The 24,830-nt window shown below is 26.3% G+C and overlaps 2 protein-coding genes across 3 annotated transcripts in view; one reads left to right on the forward strand and one right to left on the reverse strand.

Moving 5' to 3' along the window:
• LOC107456859 (voltage-dependent anion-selective channel protein 2) overlaps positions 1 to 24,830 on the reverse strand; it is a 111,306-nt gene that overhangs the window by 53,428 nt on the left and 33,048 nt on the right. The window lies entirely within an intron of this gene.
• Positions 119 to 21,887, forward strand: LOC107456870 (phosphoglucomutase 3-like protein nst). 2 transcript variants are annotated; one of them, XM_016074840.4, is made up of 17 exons: positions 119 to 574; positions 662 to 732; positions 2,064 to 2,196; positions 4,701 to 4,796; positions 5,032 to 5,105; positions 6,582 to 6,713; positions 7,831 to 7,976; positions 9,042 to 9,084; positions 9,168 to 9,292; positions 11,066 to 11,179; positions 11,841 to 11,942; positions 14,740 to 14,795; positions 16,102 to 16,165; positions 16,281 to 16,403; positions 18,091 to 18,212; positions 18,933 to 18,984; positions 21,651 to 21,887. In XM_016074840.4, exons 1-17 carry the CDS (start codon positions 474 to 476, stop codon positions 21,705 to 21,707), a joined length of 1,611 nt encoding a protein of 536 aa, XP_015930326.1. In that variant the 5' UTR covers positions 119 to 473; the 3' UTR covers positions 21,708 to 21,887. The 2 variants fall into 2 exon arrangements, with proteins under 2 accessions (XP_015930326.1, XP_042900184.1); XM_043044250.2 differs by lacking the exon at positions 662 to 732 and having other exon boundaries at positions 236 to 574.

Below are 24,830 nucleotides of genomic sequence, written 5' to 3' on the forward strand. Positions count from 1 at the left end.
ATAAAATCTGCAAATTTCAAAATTAACGTGTTCGGCTTAAATAATTTTAGTATACAACGCGGTTACAGTTACTAAATTATTCAAGGAGATAAAAGTTTCGATGAAACATTTTTGCTGATAAAATTTGAGGATAAGATACGAGAATTTGATTGGTTTATTTTGAGCATTTGATTGAATGTAGCCAATCATATTCCTTTATTTTTCCGCCTCAGTTCTTACATTTAGTTATCTTGTAACTTCACTTGTCACCTGGTTGTTATGGTAACGTATGCATCATCTGGTCCGGAGAAAACAGAATAAATTCCTCTGTAAATATGAACTGGTTTTAAAATAAGTATACATATTTAGGTCATTGTAAATCAAGGTTTTAATTTTTGATGGGTGAATGCTTTTAATGCTTGAAAATTACCTTAATTGTTGTATAAGTGTTTTTGAAATTGCAGTGTTTGTTTAAAATAAATTTCCTTGTCGAAATGGATGAGCAATTTCAAACTGCAGAATCTTTAGGTGCTCAAAAATATCCCCGGAACTCTTCAAGAATTTTACAATATGGTACTGCTGGTTTCCGGGAGAAGTAAGAAGTTACATTTTTTGTTCTGTTTATTGCTGCAAATAAATTTGTAGGTTTAATATAAAATTTATACTTAATTTCATTTTTCAGATCTTCTGAATTACCTCATGTTATGTTTCGCATGGGATTATTGGCAGTTTTGAGATCAAAAGTAAAAAATGGCGAGTATATATATATCTATATGTATATATTGCTTAGACAAGTCCAAAGAAATCAAATTATTAAATAAACTAATTTCTAGGTTAATTTAAGTATATCAAACCTAGAAAAAAATAACGGAACTGTTTCTATACTTTGTGGAGCTTCGTAAATGTTCCTTAGAATTGCTCCTTAGGTTACTTCGGACTTTAGGTATTAATTTATGTTTTTGAAATCTAGTTTTTTTTTTTCTTCCTAATTTCATTCTCAAAAACAAACAACTTAAAATTTTTTTTGTCCCCTTCAAATTTTATGCTATTATTTCAATTTTATTTAGGCAACATTAGTGACCCTTTAAATTGAGGAATTTTGAGTCTCATCTTCTCAACCACTCTTAAATAATTATCTAAAATTGTTTGAGTAAATCTTATTCTATAATTTTTATTTATAGATAGTTTTTTTTTGTTTTCACTCTTTTTTTTAAATTTGAACTTTATGATAAACTACTTGTTAACAAAAATATTAGTAAACTAGCTTTCAATTAATTTTTCTTTTAAAAGATTAAAAAAAAAAATTATATACTTTTCCAGAAAATTACTTTGTATATCAATGGATGAAACTATTGAAAGATCATGTAATGTCAAGCCTTGAGAAAATGCCCTACTTGCTTCACTTCTGTGATGGGAGCAGAATTATCCAAAATGTTTCAGTCTATTAATTTTTGTGGAGTTAACTTCAACATAGAGACTATATTTATAAAATGCCATTATGTTTTTTAACTGCCTAACTGACATATTAATTATGCAGAAATAAACATTATAAAATTAATGATTAAATATTAAATAAAAAATAATTATTATACATTTTTTAATCTTTTTTAAACTGTACTATAATAAACTATATCTAAACTATAGGTTAATTAAACCGAGATTTAATTAGCTTATTACTAGGATTATTGTCAGTTGTCACCCAACTTGGCACTTTTTTTTTCAAAAACATGTGTGTGCTGATAACAAAGCTATACCAAATAATCTAAAAAGTTCATTCAAATGCTTATTTTCAAGAAGAGTTGAATTTTAAAATTTTATTTTGAATTGCTAAACATCTTCCATAGTTATTGACTGTCAGGGTCTATCTAGCTATAGACTTTGAATTGTGATCACCCCTGGGCTTCAGTTACTATGGAGGGTCCCTTTAAGAGTGAGGCTCTTGGACCCTAACTAATTTAAAATTGCTAGGAAATCGAAAAATTTCAATATAATTTTTGAAATTATTTATCGTAATTAGTTTTATTCTTAGCATTATGAATAAAATATAATGATATATAGGAATAATATTGTTCTATTTTATGTAGGCTCTACAGTTGGGTTGATGATTACAGCCTCTCATAATCCAGAAGAAGACAATGGAGTAAAATTATGTGACCCAGATAGTAAAATGCTTGAGAAAGATTGGGAAACATTAGCAACTAAACTTATCAATACTAAGTATGAATTCTCTCAAAAGTGTGGTTTAATTTTTTTTGAATTAAAACTCTTTATCAATCTGATTACATTTTCTTTTCTTTTTTTATGCATGTATTACTTTATAAAGCTTCATACTTTTCATTTTCATTGTGTAAAAGCAGATATGATTTTAAATTATATCTTTTTTATTTTCATGAGTTTATGTCTTTATTAAATCTCTTCCAAATGTCCATTTTAAAAGTGAATAAAAATCAGTGCATGATTTAGGCTTAATGTATTAAAATTAATTTTAATTTCAAATTAATCCATCAGTATTTTGATTAATTTGCTGTCAACACAAATAAATAGAATTTAATTATTTTAACTCGGTTTGTTTCCAGTTTTTTTTCCTCACTTATCTAATCAGAAAACATATTATTTTTTGCTAGTAAAGCAATTTGATATGACTTTCATTTTTCCATTAAATCATTTTGACAATCTATATTTCTAGAAAATTAAACTTTTTAAAACATGCTGTAAAATATTTGTGTAATCATCAAAAAGCTATTAAAATTCAATACTGTTCATATCATGATATGTAATTCTTTAAGTAAGTTTCTTTACCTTAGAGACACAAAGCTTTAAATGCATTCTTGAAGTGGTGTTATCAGAACTTCTCGAATATACCATAAAATTTTCTTCCTTTCCTATCCTTTTTTTAATATTTATGTTTTACTGTTCATTAACAGTTTGACTGTATGTGTCTAAGCTGATGTAAAGTCAGTGAATACATATTTTAATGGAATTTTCATTTATTAAAACATAAATAAAATTTTTGAACTTCAATTTTTCATGCTGAATCATTTATTAGAAATTAAATTAGGTTAAAATAATCTGTTCTTTTTATTAGTAATTTATAAATCTCTAAAGCGAAACTACACATTATTTTTTATCATAACTGGTCTTTTATTCTCTTTTCAACAAAATATCTTTTTGTCTGAGAAGATAAATTGTTATATTTCATCAATTATGAATTTGTTTGAATTGTACAGTTCTTCAAAAAAAATGGATCACCATGCATAACTAATGCATTGATCTAATGATTGGATCTTCACGTTCTAAGACTTAATGGCTCAAGAGGGTGACCTCAAATATGTTAATTAATAATTGCAGATGATATTTTAGCTTACGAATTCATACACGAAAACGTACTTTCTCTAAATAAACATCCGATGTATCCAGATTTCTGACCCCCAAGATATTGAGGTAGCCACAATCTGGGAAATATGATCCCATGAACATGAGAGATCTCCAAAGTTTGGACCTCTTAATGTTACTTGTACTTTTTGCATATTTTGCTCTATTTCGAAAACTTTTTAAGTGAATTGAAAAGTTTTTGAACGCAATTATAAAGTTTGTTTACCCAAAGATAAATCCTAGGAAAAAAAATTTTACTAATTATTTATTAATTTAGTTAAGAGTGGTTGAAAAAGTTTTGAATTGTAAGGTGCACAATTTTTGCATAATTTTAAAGAATTTAATTTTACATGACAAAATACAAAATTTGGGCAAAATTAAGTTGAATAATAAGGTCCTGAAAGATTGAATTTCAAAAAGTCAGATGTTTAAAATTTGATTTCTCTCAAATTATTCAACCGATTTCAATCAAATTTTGTATTTTTCCATGTCAAATTATGTACTCCAAAATGATGTAAAAAATTATACACTTTACAATTCAAAATTTTTGACTAATATTTAATAATATAATAAAAAAAAAATTTCTGCAATTTATATTTTTTGCGCGGAATTTTCTTTGGATAAACAAGTTTTACAACAGTGTGCAAAAAGTTTTCCATTTGCTTAAAAAGTTCTCACGATATGGTGAAATCCCTAAAAAGTAGAATTAGCATTAAGAGATTCAAACTTTAAATCTCTCTGTTGACCAAACTATGAGGACCATATTGCAAAATTGCGACTCCCCTTTATATATTGGGGATCAGAAATCTGAATTCGTTAAATAAAAGCTATGTTTTTCAAAAAAAGTGCGTTTTTATGACTGGTTTTGTAACCTAAAATGTTTTCTGCACTTATTAATTAGCAAATTTGAGGTCTTCCCCTTGAACGATTAAGATTGAGTCCTAGAATGTGAAGATCTGATCTTTAGATCAAAAAGTTCAGGGTCATTGTCTTTATTCGCAGTAAATAATATTATAGACTTCAATGTTTTATCTGTTATATACATACTTAATATGAGGGTAGAACCTTATTCCTACAGTAAAAAAATAATATATAATGAAAAAATAATATTCTTCAAGGACATTTTTGAACAAGTTTCATGGTTTTTTAAATAAAGTATATATATTCTTTAGAGAAACACTTATAAATTGTTTTGCTTTTATTTAAAGTTTTCTCTTAACTTTAAATATTTGATTTTCCTTATATAATGAAGTATTGGCAATAAATATACCTAATATCAATATCTTGTGACAGTTTTACTTCGTTTATAGACAGTGTAAGTGATACTTATATTTATTTTAATATTTCAGCAATGAATCTTTAAAGGAAGTTCTAAAATCTATTTTAGATTCGAACAAAATAAACTTTGATTTACCTGCTAATGTATATCTTGCAAAAGATACCAGGTAGGTTTATTTTTAAATATTTTTTCTTACAAATCATTTGGAATACTGAAATATATAATGTGTGTTTATATATTCATCTATTAAATAATAAAGGTCTTTTTTTTGTTCTCTGTAACTGTACCCCTTTATAAATGTAATTTTTTGTTGATTTATTTATTTAATTTCTTTATTACAAAGATGAAGTATAATTGCTATTTTATTTGAAAGTAATATATTATTTTAATATAATTTTTAGGAGCAGCAGTGAGTTTCTATTGCAGGCAGCCATTGATGGTGTTACTAGTTTAAATGGAGAATTTAAAAATTTTGGTATTTTGATTTTTTTGAAATTGTTTGTATGTGTTTTTAATTATTTATTATTGAGCCATATCAAAGTAATAACCTTAACTTAATGAAAAATCATACAACTTTAGTTTTTCTGTCAACTTGTGAAAATAGCGTAATATTTATTTTTAAGTTCCCCAAGACTAAAGATATATTTTAATTAGTTTCTGTCTCACTTTTTTTTAAAATTAAAATACACCCTGGAGAAAAATTAAACATAAACTGTTATCTTTGGTTTAATTTGTAGGAATAAAATGTGAATATCATATTTATTCACAATTTTAGTATTGGTATTGTTGATCAGTTGATGTCGAGGTTTTATTCCGTGGCTTGGGGCGCATTTCAATTTCCTATATTTGATTCAACTGCATTGTTTCTGATAGTGTCTTAGTAACTGAGAATCAACTCTAACGTAATGTTCTCCATTACTCAGCTAGAAAAGTCTGCACACAGTTAGGTAATTGATGAGCATCGTACAGGTGATTGTTACTACCAATTGCGTTCAAATATAAATTGTAGTAGTGTTGTGTGGAAGTTGTATTATCTTTAGATCATCATTAAAGATGAATTCCAGACTCTCTCCAATTGCCTATTTGTGTAGCTTTACTGTAATATTAACAATCAAACCTTATAGAATGGCACAGTTATTCAATTATTATAAAAAAATTTATATGTTCAGGGTTAAAATGGGTTGGTTTTCTATTTGTGTTTAGTAAATAAATAAAATATTTAGCATCCAATTTTGAAGTCTATTTGTGCAATTTTTGCCTAAAATTACTTTAATTTAGTCTTACGCAAGCAAACAAGGTTATAAAAATTTTTGTGCTTTTTTCATTAAAATAGTGTGTTTAGAATAACTATATGTTTTAAAAATTATGTTTTTAAAGTGATAATTGATTAAAAATACCATGTTATAAGGATTACTAATTTCAGATGAACTGTTACTTACTGTAATTTATAAAGGTGAAACAAGAAACGTTGAATTTTTTTTCCTTTACAAAAAATAAACCTAATGGAATTATACTAAATGTAGTATATATAAATAATAATTAACAGCAAATTGAATTTTTAAAAATAAATGAAAAAAATTATGTACTGTATTAGATTTACATCTATTTTTATAATTGAGTGGACTTCTATTAGTTTTTTATTACAGTATTTATTTTTTGTAATTAAAAAAAAAACCTCTAACAATTAAATACGTGGATTTAGTCAAAGAATTTTAAGATTACATTATTTTTTAGATTCCAAGAAAAGATTCACATAATAGTTGTAATTTCTATACTAATGTAAAATTCTCTTCAAATCTTAAATTTTGTTCTGTATGTGTTTAAGTTAAGAAGTTCACTGTGTTCGTTCTTAATATAATATAGAAATTGAATTGTATTATATATTTATCTTTTGAATTTTATTTTTATATGTTTGTATTAATTTTTATTTATAAATATGTTATTTTTTTAGGATTATTGACCACTCCTCAGTTACATTTTGTAGTTTATTGTAAAAATTTTGGTACTTATGGAACTCCAACAGCTGAAGGCTACTATGAAAAATTATCAAATGCTTTTGAAACCTTGAGATCAAATTCAATTGGTACAGTTATAAACCAACTTATTGAAATTGTTTATTACATCTATGTTTATCTAATATTTGTATGTATATATATTGCTTATACTTCTTAGCTATAAATTTTAGTTTAAAATGCTATACTAGTTTACAATTTTTCCTGGCTAAGATGCATTGAATAATTAATAATTGAAATGTAATTCAATGTAATAATTAAGGTCAAAATTTTAACCATAATGATATTTTTATATTATTTTTTAAAATTATTATTATTCTCTCTTTTTTAGCATTTTTTTAAATTTAAGCCGTATTTTATATTTTTTCCTGGCTTAAGATGTATTGAATAATTAATAATTGAAATGTAATTCAATATAATAATTAGGGTCAGAATTTTAATCATAATGGTATTTTTAAATTATTTTTTAAAATTATTATTATTATCTCTTTTTTTTTAGTATTTTTTGAAATTTTTGCCATATTTTATATTTTAAGATATTTTTTAGGAAATTTAACCTTTTTCATATATTGTAATTTTCAGTATTTCTTGTAACTTGTTTTCATCATTTCTAACTAATATACATTTTTGAAGAGTAGCTTATTGTTCTAAATTTAATGCATTGTAACTGAGTTGTACTTCTTGTCAACTTCTAGTTTTAACTAAGTTGTACTTCTTGTCAACTTCTAGTTTTAACTAAGTTGTACTTCTTCAAGCTTCTTCTTTTACAGATGCAAATTTTTCGAATTTCAGAACAGATTCATGTATATTAATTTTCCTGGTGTTGACTGTCTAGGGTCTTAATTTTTGAAACAAATTAAAAAAATTTTAAAGTCCCAAACAATAATGAAAAAATATATCTTTTCAGTTTCTTTTAATGTATTTATATACATTAAAAGAAACTGAAATATAAAATGTAATTTCAGTTAAAAATGTATAGAAACTGAAATATAAAATGAAACTGAATAATAAATGTAATTTCAGTTGAAAAAAGAATTTTAGTTTGAGATTCTTTTTTAGTTATTAGAGCTAATGCCTTTTTAGTGGTTTTTAAAGTAATTTTTTAAATTATCCAAGTCTGATATATATGCTAGTTACTGTTCACTGATTTTATTTTGTCAATTAAATACATTTTTGTGTTTATGACAGAAAGCAAGACAAAGTATACAGCTAACATGTATGTGGATGGTGCAAATGGTATTGGAGCTTTGAAGTTTAAGGAGTTACAAAATTATATCAAATCCCTCAATGTGGAAATATTTAATGATGGAACCACTGGAAAGTTAAATTTTAATGTAGGTTTAATGTAAATTTTTCTTTAATTTATTAGTTATAAACTTTTAATTATGTGTTTGATATTTACCAATCAATAATTTGTTTTTTTTTTAAGCTTTCTGTTTATTTATACATTTTTCATTGTATTGAAGAACTTTTATTTTAATATTTATTTGCATGGAAACATCAGAGAAAAAAAGAGATGGTTTTAAGTACATAATATTTATTAAAATTTTTGTTTTTTTTATGTTAAAAAATATATATATACTTTCATTTGATGTGGTATTTAAGATCCATTGGACATTACATAAGATCTACAATAGTAATGATGATGGTCAAGGATGATAATTTTTTCTTAGTGAGAAAGGAAATATGGAATATATATTTAAAAAAAACTAAAAATTAAAAATAATGTTAGTTTTAATGATGTGCAAGAATAGTTTTAATGATTTTAAAAGTATGATTCATTTCACTTAGTATAATTCACTTAAATTCATTTCATCATAAAGTAATTTGAATTTTCCAGCCAAACTTATTAATAATCTCAATAAAAAGTAAATATATTTCTTTAAAGTTTTGTTTATTTTTCCTAATACTTACTTATACAGCACTGCAGCTCGTTGTCAGTCTTGGCCTGCTAAACAATATTGTTCCAGACTGTCTTATTTTTGGGTTTAGGCTTTCAATTTTTCATCTTCAAAGTGGTTAGATCTTTGATTGTATCGTCTAACCATCTCTTTTTTGAACTTTCTCTTGGTTTCAAGTTCAAAGGTTTCAAATTTAAGTTTTTCCCATAAATTTTTTTTTAATGACAAAGCTTCTTAATCAAGGTTGGAAACAAACTATGATAATTTTCTGTTAAATTTCTTTTTTAATTCAGTAATTTTTTATCAACAAGCCTTAATACTTCTGTTAATTTTTTATCATCTTATAAATTATAAAAATAGGGATGTTTGCTCTACTGTTAATAATTTCAAGTATTGCAAGCAATTTTAAAATTAATTCCTTAATTATGTGAACTTTCAGTTCTGAAATCAAAGTATAAAAATTGAACAATATTAATAATTAAAACATATTTGTTTTAGTGTGGAGCAGACTTCGTTAAAGTTGAACAAAAAGCACCTGAAGGTACATTGCTTTTAAAAAATTTTTTTTCTTCCTTTTTCAACATTTGATTCTGTTTTGTTTGAATTATGATTGTTTATTTTTAGGGAGTGAAATATTAGTTAATGAAAGATATGCTTCCTTTGATGGAGATGCTGATCGATTGGTTTACTTTTACAAAGATGGTTCTAGTTCATTTCATCTCTTAGATGGTGATAAAATTGCTACTTTGGTTAGTATTTATTCTTATCTTTCTGTATCTCAGTGTATGTAGTTATGCTTTTTTTGCAATGTCATTTAAACTGAAAGTTTAGTTATGCATATTTTATCACTGAATGTTTTATTATTATTTGAGATTAAATGTCTTTTTGATTGATTGTTTTTCTATTATTTGGGATTTAGTATTGAAAATGATTTTTTTATGCTTTTAATTAAATCATAAAAGTATATTTTCAAAGTTTAAAGAGCTATTTTTTTCTTATACAATTTATTTAGATTTTTTTCTCCACTCATTTCAATAAACTGAGGTAACCAAATTTGTTTTTTTGTTCATGAAGTTAATGAAGAAGAAGCTTCTGTATCTATAAAAATGTTTCAGTTGTTTTATTTTGGATGTTTGGTTAAAGTGTTATTGATTGGTATACTAGAAAAATTCATAATATAATATGTATATTATTTATGATATTTAAAAGTAAATGTCTAGATACTTCTAGTTGTAACATTATCTAGTTCAGTTTTTATCGATAGTCTTCCAATCTAAAAATGTAAGACATTTAAAAGTAAATTTCTAGATTCTCCTAGATGTAACATTATCTAATTCAGTCTTTATAGATAGGGTTTCAATTCCAAAATGTATTATACTAAAAATTCAATTTAAAGATTCATCTAGATGTAACATTATCTAATTCATTCTTTATAGATAGTGTCCCGATTCCAAATAAAAATGAAAGGGTTTATAATATTTTTACTTTTAGTATTCTGTAAAGGATGTAAAACAAGTTTGTAAACTTTTGTGAAATTTCTATTCTTATTAACTTTTTTTCTTTTAATCAAGTAACAATTTGTACATAGTTTGTAATTTTAATTGTTCTAGCACAGTTTTAGTTGTGATTTAAAGTATGGCTAAAAATTTTGGACCTGAATGCATAAGATTAATATCAATGTTAGCTGTACACTTGTGAAGTTAAGGGAAAAAAAATTTTTTTTTGAATTATTTCTATCTTTTTCTAAAAAAAGTTTAGTTTTTATTTTATTTATTTGTACTTCTAAATTCCCAAATGTGCTTTTTTGACTGATGAAAATGTAATGTTAATGAAATTTTTAGTTTTAATTGTATTTTCATTTATAGCTATAAAAATATTACATTTATTTTATCTGGGATGTTCTTGCTTCACCTATTTCAACTTGCAGAAAACAATCACTTGCACACAGAATTGTTCTAAACCTGTTCTATTTTCCTTCCAGTTATCCTGAAGCTTCTGTTAAAAAAGAATTAATTATATCTATTCAAAAATAGCCATTTTTCACAAAATTGCACTAAATTTATTTCAGAAAAATAAGTTCTGTTGTAGAAGTAATAAAATTATAATTTATGTATATTTGTAACTTAGCTTGTTGTTGTATTTAAAGATTATCAGTCTTCATTGAAATTGCAGACTGAATTAAATTAATGCTGAAAGTGGTTTCAAAAGTACAAAAATTATGTTCCACAAATGTTTCAAAAATCATAAAATTTGTTGCTTTGAATTCAAAAGAAAAGTTCCAAGAAAAATTGCCCCTAAACAAATACTATTACATTAATTTCAAAATTGCACTCAATTCAGTTTAAATTAATAATTATTCTATTAAGTTATTTATTATGTAAAATAAGAAAAAAAAAATTTCCAAGTACTCAATTTTTAATGTACTGTAATATAAAGTTTTTTCTGATAATTTTGTTTTTTTGAAGTATGTCTTAGTTCTCACCTATTAATTTAAAAAATGATGAATTTTATTTTGTGAATAGGTTGCAAAGTTTTTGAAAGATTTAGTTGATTTAGTCTCCTTAAAACTTGAAATAAGAGTTGTACAAACTGCTTATGCAAATGGTAGTTCAACACAATATATTGAAAACAAATTGGTAAGATTTTTATACATACATATTAGTTATTTCTGTTTAGGTTACTGTTTAAGAGCGAACAATACAAAGTGTTGCTAATTTACATCTCTTATATACACTTCTAGAATTCTTAACTGAAAAGCATGCTCACCAGGGAGCACAAATTAATGTCTAAGTGATGAAAAAACAAAGACATTTTTAAAACCTGATGAATTACTATTGAGAAAAGTTGAAGTTAAATCAGTTTGATTGCCTAAAGAAATTTTAATGGTCATATTGGTATTTACTTCTTCTCTTCCTCTGGCATTTAAACAGGTGGTTGACGTTTTTAATTTTGACTCACTCAATATTGATTCACCACATTTATTAAGATAGTTTTTTTCTTTGCTTAAATATTAGTTTACAATTCCTAATTTATATATTTTTTGACTTCATATTAACTAGGGTCCCTTCAATTATATATTAATGGTGGTTATGGAATGGTTCATTTTTATTTTTCTCTCTCTTAAATTAATTTTTTTTTTAAAATTTTATGTAGGGTAACCAAAAATTATTAATAAAAAAACACTTTTATTTAACATCTTTTAAGTATAATTGAATTTTTTGTGATTTTTTTTTATTGTTTCATTGAATAAATATAAGAAATTGAAGCTATTTTCTTTTATTTATTTTTAATGTTTAGAAAATACCTGTTGTTTGTGTACCTACTGGAGTAAAACATTTGCACCATGAAGCTATGAAATATGATATTGGTATTTATTTCGAAGCTAATGGACATGGTACAGTAAGTATTTTTACTTAATACAAACGTTTAACATTTTATTGCAGATTCATGATAAATAAATAAGTAACATTGAAAGTCTTGTTTTGAAATAAAATGAAAATGATCTCTTTTTAATAAGGTGTGTAGCGTTTTTCAAAGGTGCTTATTTTTCATTTACTTTTTTTAAAAGCCCTTAAAGGTGTTTTATTTATTCGAGGTTTGTAAAAAGTGCTTAATTTACTATCTTTTAGAAGGAGATTTTTTCTTTGCCGTATTGATTATTGTTCTAAATTACAAAAAAATGCATGATTTTCACAATTTTCTCTGCAATATTTATCGGAAACTAGTTATTTTATCATGATTATGTAAAGTTTTTGAATCTTTTTTTGAATTTTATTGATTTTATGTTTTTTAAGAACTTTAAACGACAGAAAGAAATAATTTTTATTACTGCACAGATCCTAATTAGGATTTTTTTTTTGGAAAGTGATTAAAAATGTTTTTGAGTGCTTCAAAGGTGCTTATTTTTTGTTGAAAAATCTGTCTATGCACCCTGTTTAAGATATATTTAAATTTTCTTTGTAAATAGATCTAGAAATTCTATATAAATTAATTTGAATGTTTAAATTGTTAACTAATGCACACTTTTCATGATCTTTTTTATGCATAAATTTCTTTTTGTTTACTAATAAATCTTTCTAATTTATTAGTTAATGTCTCAATATTTCTTTAAGTGATTTTTTTAATAATTTAGCTTTAATTTCATCTTATTGGCTCTACTCCAAAGTATAATTATGATTTTACCTTTTTATCTTTTTTTGTTCTGTCTGTGTCTGGCTCAGTTAGGAGCCTTCTTTAAATATCTTGCAAATCCGCATTGAAAGGATTCCCGCCCTCTGAATGTTTTTTCAATGGCTGTTTTATGCAATTATTACTTTATCACTTTAAAGCTCAAATTAAATATCTGATTTAAATTTATCAAAAGTTTGCTAATAAGCTCACCCTGCTTTCTCTATTTTTATTCTCAATTTATTGAAATAAAATTGAAGAATTTTTGAAAATTTTTATTTTATGTTGGAATATTATGATGCTCTACACACTAGTTTTAAAATTTTTAACTATGAAATTTAATTATTATTTAAGATTCAATTTTGTTTTCATACCAGTGTTGAACAGCTGACCTAATTCTGAGTTACAATTATCAATGTTCAACTCTGTCACATTGTAATTTCAAACCCAACTCAGGAGACAAAAGAACTTCTGGATCGAGTATTTAGACAAACTAGCCTTTGTGGAATACTTTTTGAAGAAACTGGCCTTCATTTGCATTACATGATAAGAAGAACCTCCCACAATTATCCTGGTGGCTATGGGATTCTAACCCATAATCCGTCTATTGCTGTGAATATTTTTCATCAGCACTGTGGTAGGTGCGAGCCGGGAGCAGAGTGTGTATCAACTAGTCACCCCTAGAACTCGAACCTGGGGCACCTCATTGGGAGGCAAGCACACTATCCACTGCAGCTCAATTTTTTTAAGATTCTAGAAAATTTTGAAGTTATCTAGATGTATGTTAAAATTTGTGGTTCTACCCATAATAAAAATAGTTACACAGTTACAATTGACATTTAATACAAGACCTCTGTAATCCTAATGGAAATGGACATTATAAGGTGAGGTCACAATATTGTAATTACTCAATATTTTAGTAAAAATTTACTCTTAACTTATAAATTCTGTAACAAAACCATTATTCTTTTCTCCATTTATACTTAAAAATTTTTATTCCCGATCTGAGCGTAAGACTTTTTGATAGTTACAAGCAGCTGTTTTTTCTAAATAATGTCAATCTATATCTTAAGCACTTATATTTAGAAAGAAGAGAATCGAATTGAGAAATTGAATTTTAAAAAAAGTTGTGTGGTTAATGACCGATTTCACAAATTTTTTTTATTTTGTCACGTAAAATTACATACTTTAAACTGATGTAAAAATATGTGTACCTCGCAATTCAAAATTTTTCAACTATTATTGAATAAAAAATAATAAATTTTTACTAAAATTTATTTTTTGCAGGAAATTATTTTTGGACAAACAAATTTTATAGTTGAGTGCAAAAATGTTTCAATTTGCTTAAAAAGTTCTCGAGATATGACGATGTACACAAAGAGTAAAATTAGCATTAATGGGTCCAAACTTTGAATCACTCTCCTGATCAAACTACGGGGACCATATTTGTCAGATATTTTGGGGGTCAGAATTCTGAATCTGTTAAAAAGAAGGTACGTTTATTTAGAGAAAGCAAGTTTTGTGTCGATTTTGTAACTTAATATCGTCCGCACTTATTAATTAGCATATCCTAATAATTAATTAGTTACCCTCTCTAATCATCGAGTCTTAGAATGTAAAGATCCAATCATTACATCAAAAGTTATTCAGTGTGGTCCCTTTTTTTTGAGGAGGGGGTACCTCATTGCATAGCAGCTCTAATACTCTCTGTACTAGTACTGCACTGTACTAGCAAGTCTGAACATTTATTAAACAATGCCTTCAATTATATCATTTCTTCAGTGTTTTATATGCTCTGTGTTTTCTTTCCTGTTATTCATTTTTTTTTTTCATTTTACCTTTTCTTTGTAATTTGAACTGACATTGGAAATAATAACCAGAATTTTTTTTTATTATACTTGCATGCATGAATTTTTTATGTAAGTGGTATATTATTTTATTGGAAAAACTTTCTCTTTACTTTAAAATAATTGTACTTATTTTTTTACTAGTTGCATTTTCAGATTAATGAAAAAATTTATAATTTTAGGTTGTTTTTAGTAAAGAAGCTAAGCAAAATATTAAAGCTCTTGTATCAAGTGAAAAGTATGTTTTATCCTGTAAATATGCCTGATCTCTTCATTTTTTTAAAACTTAATTGTTAAATTAAAATACTGGCAGTAATAATATTAGTGTTTTAATAAAAACTAATTTATTATATTAATCTTTGATGTATTTTTTTAATGCTATTTTTTTACTGTGCAATGTTTTATTTATCTAAGGGTAAATCTATGTTCTGATTATTCTAGTCTACATTAAGATGCTTAAATTTCAAGATTTTGGTTTTATGTCATCAGGAACTATTTGTAAAAGAAAGTATGTAATAAGAATTTTTAATAAATTCTTTAAATCCGTGCCATATTAAATTTTAATAAATTGATTATTAAATAAGTAAGTTTGTTATTAATAATTTACCACATGTGCTTAAGTTATCAAATATAATGCATAAAATTTCTGCTAAATTAAGTGCCTCATAGAAGAAGGATAATGGTAAATTAATTTCTTTTTTAAACAAGTTAGTTCAATTGAAGACAGAATTCTTAAAATTTGGCCAGAACCAAAAATTACCTACATAAGGAAGAAAACAAAACTGCAATTATCAAAAAAAGCTTTTTCTTATCTTTACAACATAGTTTAAGAATAAGCATATAAGGCAACATTTTCTTAGGTTTGTTTATTCTAATTTTTTTTTTGTTTTAGGTCAGTTAGAAGTAGAATCAGTCTTAACGACTGGGGCCATTTATGAGAATGGCTGATATTTCCGGATTTTCACCATTTTTTATTTTTTTAAATAATTTTAATTTATCAAAGCATATACATAAAAGCGAGAGATTTTTGTGTACATTTTATTGTATTTACTTAAAAAGTTTTCAATAAACAGTTAATTTTTTGAAACAAAATTGGCATTGCTTAATGCCAGTAGCAAAACAAATTTCTTAGGTACCAAGAAGGAAAGGATCTAAAATCAATAATTTATCATTTTTATAAATGTCTGGTAATAAATAATTTTATAGAAATAATATTATTAATGTATACATATTATAACTAATATTTTATAAGTAAATTATATTGATTCCTGCATGTGCTAATGTTAATTTTGATTTGTACCTAAACCAATTTATAAAGAAAATTATTTTTTATGAAAAAATTTATATTTGTATTGTTATTTTTGATTATTAATATTATTAGTTTTCTGAAAAATTTAGTTGTGATATTTTTTTTAAAAAATCACGATTTCTGGCTGTTAGTTTTTTTTTTTTTTTTTTTTTTTTTTTTTTTTTTTTTTTTTTTTTTTTTTAAATAATCTTGTCTTTAAATTTCTTGAATTGTTTAAAATTTTTTTTAATTGCAGTGTTAGTCAAGAACAAAAAATGGCAGCAAAGAAGTTTCTCTCAGTTATTGATCTCATAAATGAGGTAAAACACACATTTTGACTTTTTATAAAATTTTGTTGCACTTACTCTCAAATGGTTAAATTTATTTGCTTGCTGCATCCATAACAGGTTTGTAATTACAGTTATCATTTTCTAGACTGTTGGTGATGCCATTTCAGATTTACTTTTAGTTGAAGTAATACTTCATGATTTTGATTGGAGTGTTGAAGACTGGGATAAAATGTATACTGACCTACCTAATCGACAATTAAAAGTTAAGGTATGTAATATTAATGAACTTTAAATTATGTTTGTTGTAGAAAATGTTCCTTATTTTGTTAGGATAATTTTGTTTTTACTACTTAACTATCCTGTTAAAGTTTTAGATATTATTTTTTTACTTTTCATAAAAAGGTTGACATTTAGTTTAAAATAAATTGTAATTTCTAGTTTTTATTTTGAATGCCCAGAAATTTTTGAAATTATTTGATGTGCAATTATTTTACTATATTTATTACTATAATCATTTTACTATTACTATTTATGTGAAAACTGTAAGTTTCAGGATTAATTGTATGAAATATTTTTTGTTTTAATTATTTGAACTATAGTTAAAAAGTGAAACGTATGTAAGCCATTCATTTTCAAAATACTTTCTAAATACTGTTAAAGTTTTTGTATTTTGTTGAAGTTTTGTATGGGATTTTTTACGATTTTAGATTTAAGTTACTTAAACTGGCCCTCAACATATTAGTTGCAAAGATATTTAATTTTTTTTTGCCACTTAACTATCCTTTTTAAGTTTTTGACATTATTTTTTTTAAAATCGTTAACTTGTCTTTAAAAATATGTTAACTTTTAAAATAAGTAATAAAAAATGTAATTTCTAGTTTTTTTTTCTGATTCCCCAGAAATTTTCATAATTATTTGATGTGTAATTATGTAACTATATTTATTTAGGCTTAATTATATTAAACATTTTTATTTTCATTATTTGAAATTAAGTTTAAAAGCTAAACATGTGTAAGCCGTTCAAAATTACTTTAAAATGCAATCTAAATTCACCCTCTATTTTTTGGGATTTTAGATTTTAATTACTTACATTGGTTTACAACATATTAGTTGCAAAGATAATTAATGTTACTTTGGAAAGATAATTAATTTTTTTTATCACTTAACTATTGTTTTAAAGTTTTTGATATTTAGTTTATTCGTATAGAAAGGTTTTCTTGTCTAGAAAAAGGTTAACTTTTAGGATAAGTAAAAAAAAAAAATTATAATTTCTAGTTTTTTCTTTTGAATCACAGAAGTTTTTGTAATTGTTTGATTATTAAATTATGTTACTATATTAATTTAGATTTAATTACCATAAGTATTTTGATTTAAGTTATTTGAGATAATGTTAAAAAAAAGTAAGCATGTCTAATTCATTTACATTCAAATTACTTTCAAACACAATCAAAATATTCCCTGTATTTTTTACAATTTTAGATTTAAGTTACTTACGTTGGCCCACTCCATATTAGTTGCAAAGATAATAACTTATTTTACCACTTAACTATTCTTTTAAAGTTTTTGACATTATTTTTATTTTTTATAAAAAAACTTTTCTAAAAAGGATATACTTTATAGTATAAATAAAAAAGTTGTAATTTCTAATTTTTTCTTTTGAATCTCTTGAAATTTTTGTAATCATTTGATGTGTAATTATGTGACTGTATTTATATATACTTAATTACATTAAGTATTGTAATTTTAATTATTTGAAATGAAGTTAAGAAGTTAAACATGTGTAAGCCATTCACTTTTAAATTACTTTAAAATACAATCGAAATACACTCTGTATTTTTTACACTTTTAGATTAAGTTACTTACATTGGCTCACAACATGGCATATTTCTAGTTTTTATGGCCCACTCTCCAGAGATGATTGTGTATCCCTGATGTAACTGTTAATTTTATTACAGGTTCCTGATCGAAATGCCATTGAAACTACTGATGCCGAACGAAGGTGTGTGAAACCTGAAGGGTTACAAAAAGCTATTGAATCTGTTGTTTCATCTTACAACAATGCCAGGTCTTTTATTCGGTAAATAGTAAATATTTTTTAGCATACTAAAATATAATCGTTTATAAAACCCCCCAGCTAAATAGCCTTCTTTGAGTGAACACAGCTTTCACGACCTTGGGATACACCTGTGGTATCTCTACCTTGGCTTGGTTTATATCACTGTTTCTGATCTCATTAAATTTTGTACTGCCAAATTCATTTATAACACCAATGTAGGGACCAAAGGGGTTCTGAAATATAAAGAAGTAAAATCTATAGAGCACAAAAATAAATTAAATGTTTTATAATTGCCTATCTTTTATTGTTAATCTTATTTACACTGAATTGAGAAAAGAAAGCGAAATTTAGAATAGTGTGATTAAGAAAAATATGTGAACTGTTTGCAATTTCAAATTAATATTGAAATGCACAGGTTTAGAATTTTCTACAGTGAAAAGTTTTCGGAACTTCAGTGTTCAAAAAAGTATACAAAAGCTAGACGTTAAGAACGTATCCAATGAGCGAGTAAAGCGAGCATCGGATTGCTTTGCAATCCGAAATGAACTGCGAAAGCAGTTCCGAGGGTTGGCGAGCGCCAGCGAGCAGGGGGCGAAGCCTCCTAGTATTTAGTATGACGCTAACTGGTTTATATATTTTTAACTAAATGTTTTCACTTCTTTGTGAACACTTGTTTTTGTCTGTTTATACAATAGAAAATTTTTTTAAAAATGTACTGAAAGAGTTTCTTTTTTCTTTTAGTCCTTCTGGTACAGAAGATGTTGTAAGAGTATACGCTGAAGCAGAAACTCAGGTAATTTACTTTATCTTCTTTATTGTTATTTGGGATTGATCTACACTGAGTAACTAACATTTTGGGAGTGATTTTTTTTTCAAGACTTCGTTAGGGTTTTTGTGGAATATTTATTGCACTTTCCAATACTGATAGATTAGAAAGTTGTGGCTCTAGATGATTTTAAACTTCATACTTCAAATTGCCGATAGGATTGAAATTTGTGGATTGTGGGGGCCTACACATTAAAGGAAGTCTACATTTTCTTCATTAAAACAATCAATGTCTATATTAGCAATATGGTAAGATACATTATTCTGTTGAAAGTGCCCTAAAAGTCATCAGCATTACAAGATGTATTTTGCCAACAATGATATTTAGGCATTCAGACTACTATGAACACAAAATAAAGGGTCTAAAGCATTGTAGCAGTACACTAGCCCTCTAGTGGCAACAATGTGTTGTAAAATCTCATTTACATAAAGAAGACATAATAAACATTCCCGTTTGCATAATAAAAGGATTGCTCAGTGTATATGGGTCTATTATAAAGTCTTCTACTTCTACCTGACCCTTTCATTTTAATATTAAAATTCTGTTGCTTAATTTTTCTCTTGCTTTTTTTTATGTAAATTTTTTTTTAACAATCTAGAAAGCAAAAGCAAGTCTGAGAATTCCAAATAAATTGCTTATCTAAATCAGTCCACTTTTTTTTTTTAAATAATAGTTATTACTTAATTTTCATTTTATATACATTTAAAAGATATCTTGACAATGCTTATTCTTATCATTGTTTAATATTCATTAAATTTAAGATAATTGAAGAGCTTACAAGGGAAACTAGGGAAGTGTGACTCACCAATTTTAAAATAAACTAGTGGGATGTATGCCTTATGAGGAATAATTTTAGATGGCAACATTCGTTTCGTCCCATAGAAGGTTCTGTGAGAGATAAAAAATAATTCAATGTATAGAAAAATCGGTATTTTATTACTTCAATGCAGACTATTAGTTATTGTAATTGTCTCATAATCCAATTAATTTGTAATTAATTGGATAATTAATTAATTTGCTAGTTGATAAATTAATCAAAAAATTAATTAATCATTAATAAGTTATTAATTAATTGTTAATTAATTATTAATTAATTGTTAATTAATTAATTGATTTGCAATTACATACTCCAATTAATTTGGAAAGTTTTTTGGAAAAGAAAATTAAAAAATTTGATGTCAATTTTTCTTTTTAAATTAGCCTAACAGGTTTTTCTGAAAAACTACAGATATATAAAATTTTCGAAATCAATTTTGATAATAAATATGCATTATATAGTACGTGAAAGTACCACAAAATTAATTGGAGAATGAGACAATTACAATAACTAATAGTCTGCATTAAAGTAATAAAATACCGATTTTTCTATACATTGAATTATTTTTTATCTCTCACAGAACCTTCTATGGGCCGAAACGAATGTTTCCCCCTAAAATTATTCCTCATAAGGCATACATCCCAATAGTTTATTTCAAAATTGACGAGTCACACTTCCCTAGTTTCCCTTGTTAGAGATGTTAATTGAATTTAAACTTGTACAAACAATTAATTATGCCACGTTTTTAAACAAAAATGGGTTTAGATGGAATGTTTATACTTGTGATGTTCTATAGCTTCTCAAAATCAATAAATGCCACATAGCATATACTTTCACTGTAAGTTAATTTCCCCAAATTCACTAAAATGCTATGTTCTTTTATTATAGGCTAATTTTCTCAAGTTAACTAAAATACACCATAACAAGTTCTTTCTATGTAGGCTAATTTAATCCAATTCAGTGAAATATCACAATTTTCTTTCGCTATAGGCTGATTTTCAAGAGTTGAGTAAAATACCATATAAACAGTGTTTTTTGACTGTAGGCTAATTTTCTCTAGTTCATAGTAAAATTCATCATAGCATGTAGGTTAATTTTCTCAAATTCAATGAAATACCATAATGTTCCTTCATGAGCCGAGATGGCTCAGGTGATAGAGCATTTGCCTTCCAATGAGGTGAATGCCAGCAATAACTGGTAGATACGAATTCTGCATATGGCTTGCACCGACCACAGTGCTTGACTATCCTCCGTGGTAGACGGATCATGGGTTTGAGTCCCCTTGCCGTCAGACTAACCGTGGGTGTTTTTCCTCTCCACGTAACACAAATGCAGGTTAGTTCCATCAAAAAGTCCTCCACAAGGAAAATTTCTCCCAATACTTGATTCAGGAGTTTCCTTGTCTGCTGGATTGAGTTCAAAATTACAAAACTATGGAGTTGAACTTAAGTAGTCGCAAACCCAAAAAATTGGGTTTGGCTGTTCAACGACGGTTATAAAATAAAATGCTCTTTCATTAAAGGCTAATTTTCAGAAATTCATTAAAATACCTCACAACAGGTTCTTTTATTAAGGGCTTACTTTCTCAAATTAACTAAAATATCACATATATATTCTTTCATTGTATGTTAATTTTCTCAAATTCAGCAAAATACAAAATAACATGCTCTTTTACTATGTGCTTATTTTTTTCAAATTTAAAAAAATGTCTCATAACATGTTCTTTTGCTATAATATAATTTTTTTTAATCCATCAAGATCTTTAATTGTCTCTAAAATAAATATATAATACAGTAATATTTCTTAAATTTTCTAGGAGCAAGCTGATAAATTAGCCCACTCAGTCAAAGAACTAGTTGAGAAATTTACTTAACCATCTTAAGTTACATTGTTGTGAAAGAAAATATCTGTTGATGCAATTCATAGTTTAATTTTTGTATTGGAATTTTTAATGCTTTTTTATGCATTTATTAAGTGGTTTGTTGCAGGATGCTGTATTTTTTATTATTGTGAATGTATTTGTATATGGAGTTTAATAAACTTTGTTTTCATATTTCTGCTTATTTATTTGTTGATTTATTTTTTCATTCATTGGTGTGAAAAATGATAAGTAAAGAAAACGTGAGTCTGAACCAAGATCGGTGAAATTCATTTTTTTATTTAATTCAGATTTTTTTTATATTTACTCTCTTAAATTATCTCATAAAATGTGTTAACAGTTCTGAATATTACTTGAAAGCTATAATATAACTAAAATAGTTGATACGTCTAAATAAAATATTTCAAAAATTATTATTTAATTATTACAAACAAATCGCTGAATAAATAAAATCATGATTGTTTTTGTTCAAGCTAAACATTTAAAGACAAGGAGGCAATTTGTCAATTAAATATCCAAAGAAGAGTAAATTAGTTGAGATCAAAATACATTGTAAGTTTTTGTCGGCAGAGCAAGTTTTTCTTCAATATTGAATATGTTTTAAAAGCACGTAAAGCATTCAAATAAACATAAAACTAGATGGGTATGCTTAAAATAGTTTTATGTTACTCTATTCACTTTTAGTCTCTAGTTTTTTTTAGTTTATTTCGAAATATTTTTACCCATGTTTCGTTAAATGAAACCATCATCAATGAAATCAAAAAGAATCACTAAACTAAACTCAGCGGAGCGACAGCCCTAGAGCCTTAATCTTAATTGTTCCTCTTAATGTTCTTAAGTGTCCTCTTAATTGTTCGAAACATACATTGATTAATATGTATGTAGCACTACCAAAAAAGCGGACATATTATTAATTTTTTTATAATATGAGATTTACTTGAACTAGTTACATATTAAAGTGCTAGCATTATATTTTCCATATGTACTCATTTATGTTTAGAAATAGTCATAAACAATTGCTAAAAAAACTTATTTAGTCCAAAACAATGAAAGATCAGAGCAAATATACAGCTAATTTAATATAAGGGTGATAATTAGCGCGTGGTTCATTTAAAAATGACATATATAAATAAATCATTCAAAAATTACATTTTAGATCAGGTTTTCTGAAACTTTTTGGTGTGGGGAGGGGGACCCCATAATATTTCATTTGTGGGACTCCAAAGACGGCTATATACACATGTGCGAACCGTCATGCGTAAAAGCAAATAAAATAAACGTTTCTGTCGCAAAAAATCCATCGAAAGATTTTGTGTTTCCTTGTATGTACTGTCTTATTTTTATTTATTTTGATATATATTACGTAAAAATATTTGGAAATTTTAAAATTATTATAATAAGTTGAAGAAATATATATTTCTTATATATAAGTAATATCTTTAGTTAAAGAAATATCAAAATTGATAAATTTTCGGTGACCCTTATTAAGGGGGTTTAGATACTCTGCTGTATACTGTAAACGGATCTTGATTTTATGGATCTTGACTGATAGCCGCAGTGCATCTCAAAGACCGTTTAAATATTGGTGAACGCACAAGTATTTCCATCTATAATAAACTAAAAACCATTTTGCAACATCGCGAAATACACTTACATTGGGTGCCATCACGTATGGATATTTAGGGCAACGAAATACCAGACAAACTCGCTGAAGAAGGCTGCTGTCAACAGATTTCTCTTCTAATACCACCAAACTAACATTTATGGTTATGGAACTTTATTCTATCGAAAAATCTACTGTTAAAGAAGACATGCAACTGCCTTCCACCAACAGCTAGTACGTGGCGACCGAACCAGGATTCTCTCTTTCTATTTCGGGAGACAGATCTACCCAAACTTGAACATCGCGCCTAGCTAGCGGTCACCTGAAATGTCTAAAATTTCCTGGTGGATTGAAAACTTTTCTCCATTGTCTTAAATGTCAGCTTCATCAGGCCACTCCCCAAACATATATTGGTCTCAGCAGAGAAGAATTCTATAGCTTGTCTAAAGTAAGAACTCCCCTAACCATTCGTCTGGACCCGTGGTGGTGACTATGGTAACGAGGTAAAACTATTTCAAGAAGGTGTAGAGTCATTGTTTAAGGCAGGTTTTGACTCTGTCTGGTCGGCGAAAGAAAGGGAATCTTTTTCTCCGATTTATTGTGTTAGCCTTAGAATTAAGAGAGAAACTACCCTCCTTGAAATGCGCTATTCTTGTTTCCAGCAGACGGCCTCAGACTTTGTGGTGGAGGTAGTTCTTACCGTTGACAAACTATACTCGTCTTCTCTGTTTGTCATCGACAGGTATATAATCTACTGTTAATTCGACTTGGTCTGACTAAGTTAGACCAGATCGAATAAACCTTTGGCTTAACTGTTGGAGATAAGAAGAAGATCTTAAATTTCAGAGCATTAAAACTTACACTTTGAGAATTTTTTTCATAATTTTTTGCAAAGAGATACATTCGAAAATATTTTTACATTAAAATATAGACGTCTTATGTTCCAAAAATTTCCATGTACGTATGTTAAGTAAAAATTGATTTGTTGAAAGTTACGAAAAGTATCTTAAATTTTTCAAAATTTATAAAAATAAGATATATTATGTGCATGTTAATTTTTAAATCACTATTAAAAATGTAGTAATTTAAATCTTGAAAGTCAGTAAAACTATTTAAATTTTACTCAAATAATCGCAGGGAATTCGATTCTGCCTGGAAGACAGTGCCTTATCGAAAAATGCGGGGACCCTAGGCACAGAACAGTTAGGGGCCCCCTAGTCATAATTGTAAAATAAAAGAAAATATAACAATAAATTACTTGCTTACTTATGAAGTTTCTTTAAATTATTTATAATGTTAGTACGATAGATTAGCGTAAATTTGAGCTTATATTTATTAAAATTTTTGTTAACTCATAGTTCTATTATAAAATTCTAAAGGAAAAAATCAAAAATGTATCATTTTTAACACTAATAGGGCCCCCAAAAATGTGGGGGCCCTAGACCTGGGCTTCTCAGGCCTTAAGATAAATTAGGTACTACTGGAGAGTGACCCATCTGCTTTTATAATCAGCT

Source organism: Parasteatoda tepidariorum, chromosome 6, assembly GCF_043381705.1.
Source record: "Parasteatoda tepidariorum isolate YZ-2023 chromosome 6, CAS_Ptep_4.0, whole genome shotgun sequence".
Lineage (NCBI taxonomy): Eukaryota > Metazoa > Arthropoda > Arachnida > Araneae > Theridiidae > Parasteatoda > Parasteatoda tepidariorum.

What these genes read in the sequence shown, in the direction of transcription:
- LOC107456870 (XM_016074840.4), top strand. Translation starts at nt 474, where the DNA reads ATGGATGAGCAATTTCAAACTGCAGAATCTTTAGGTGCTCAAAAATAT. An exon ending in TTATTGATCTCATAAATGAG is followed by an intron (nt 16,166 to 16,280) that starts GTAAAACACACA and finishes ATCATTTTCTAG; the next exon opens with ACTGTTGGTGATGCCATTTC. An exon ending in ATCGACAATTAAAAGTTAAG is followed by an intron (nt 16,404 to 18,090) that starts GTATGTAATATT and finishes ATTTTATTACAG; the next exon opens with GTTCCTGATCGAAATGCCAT.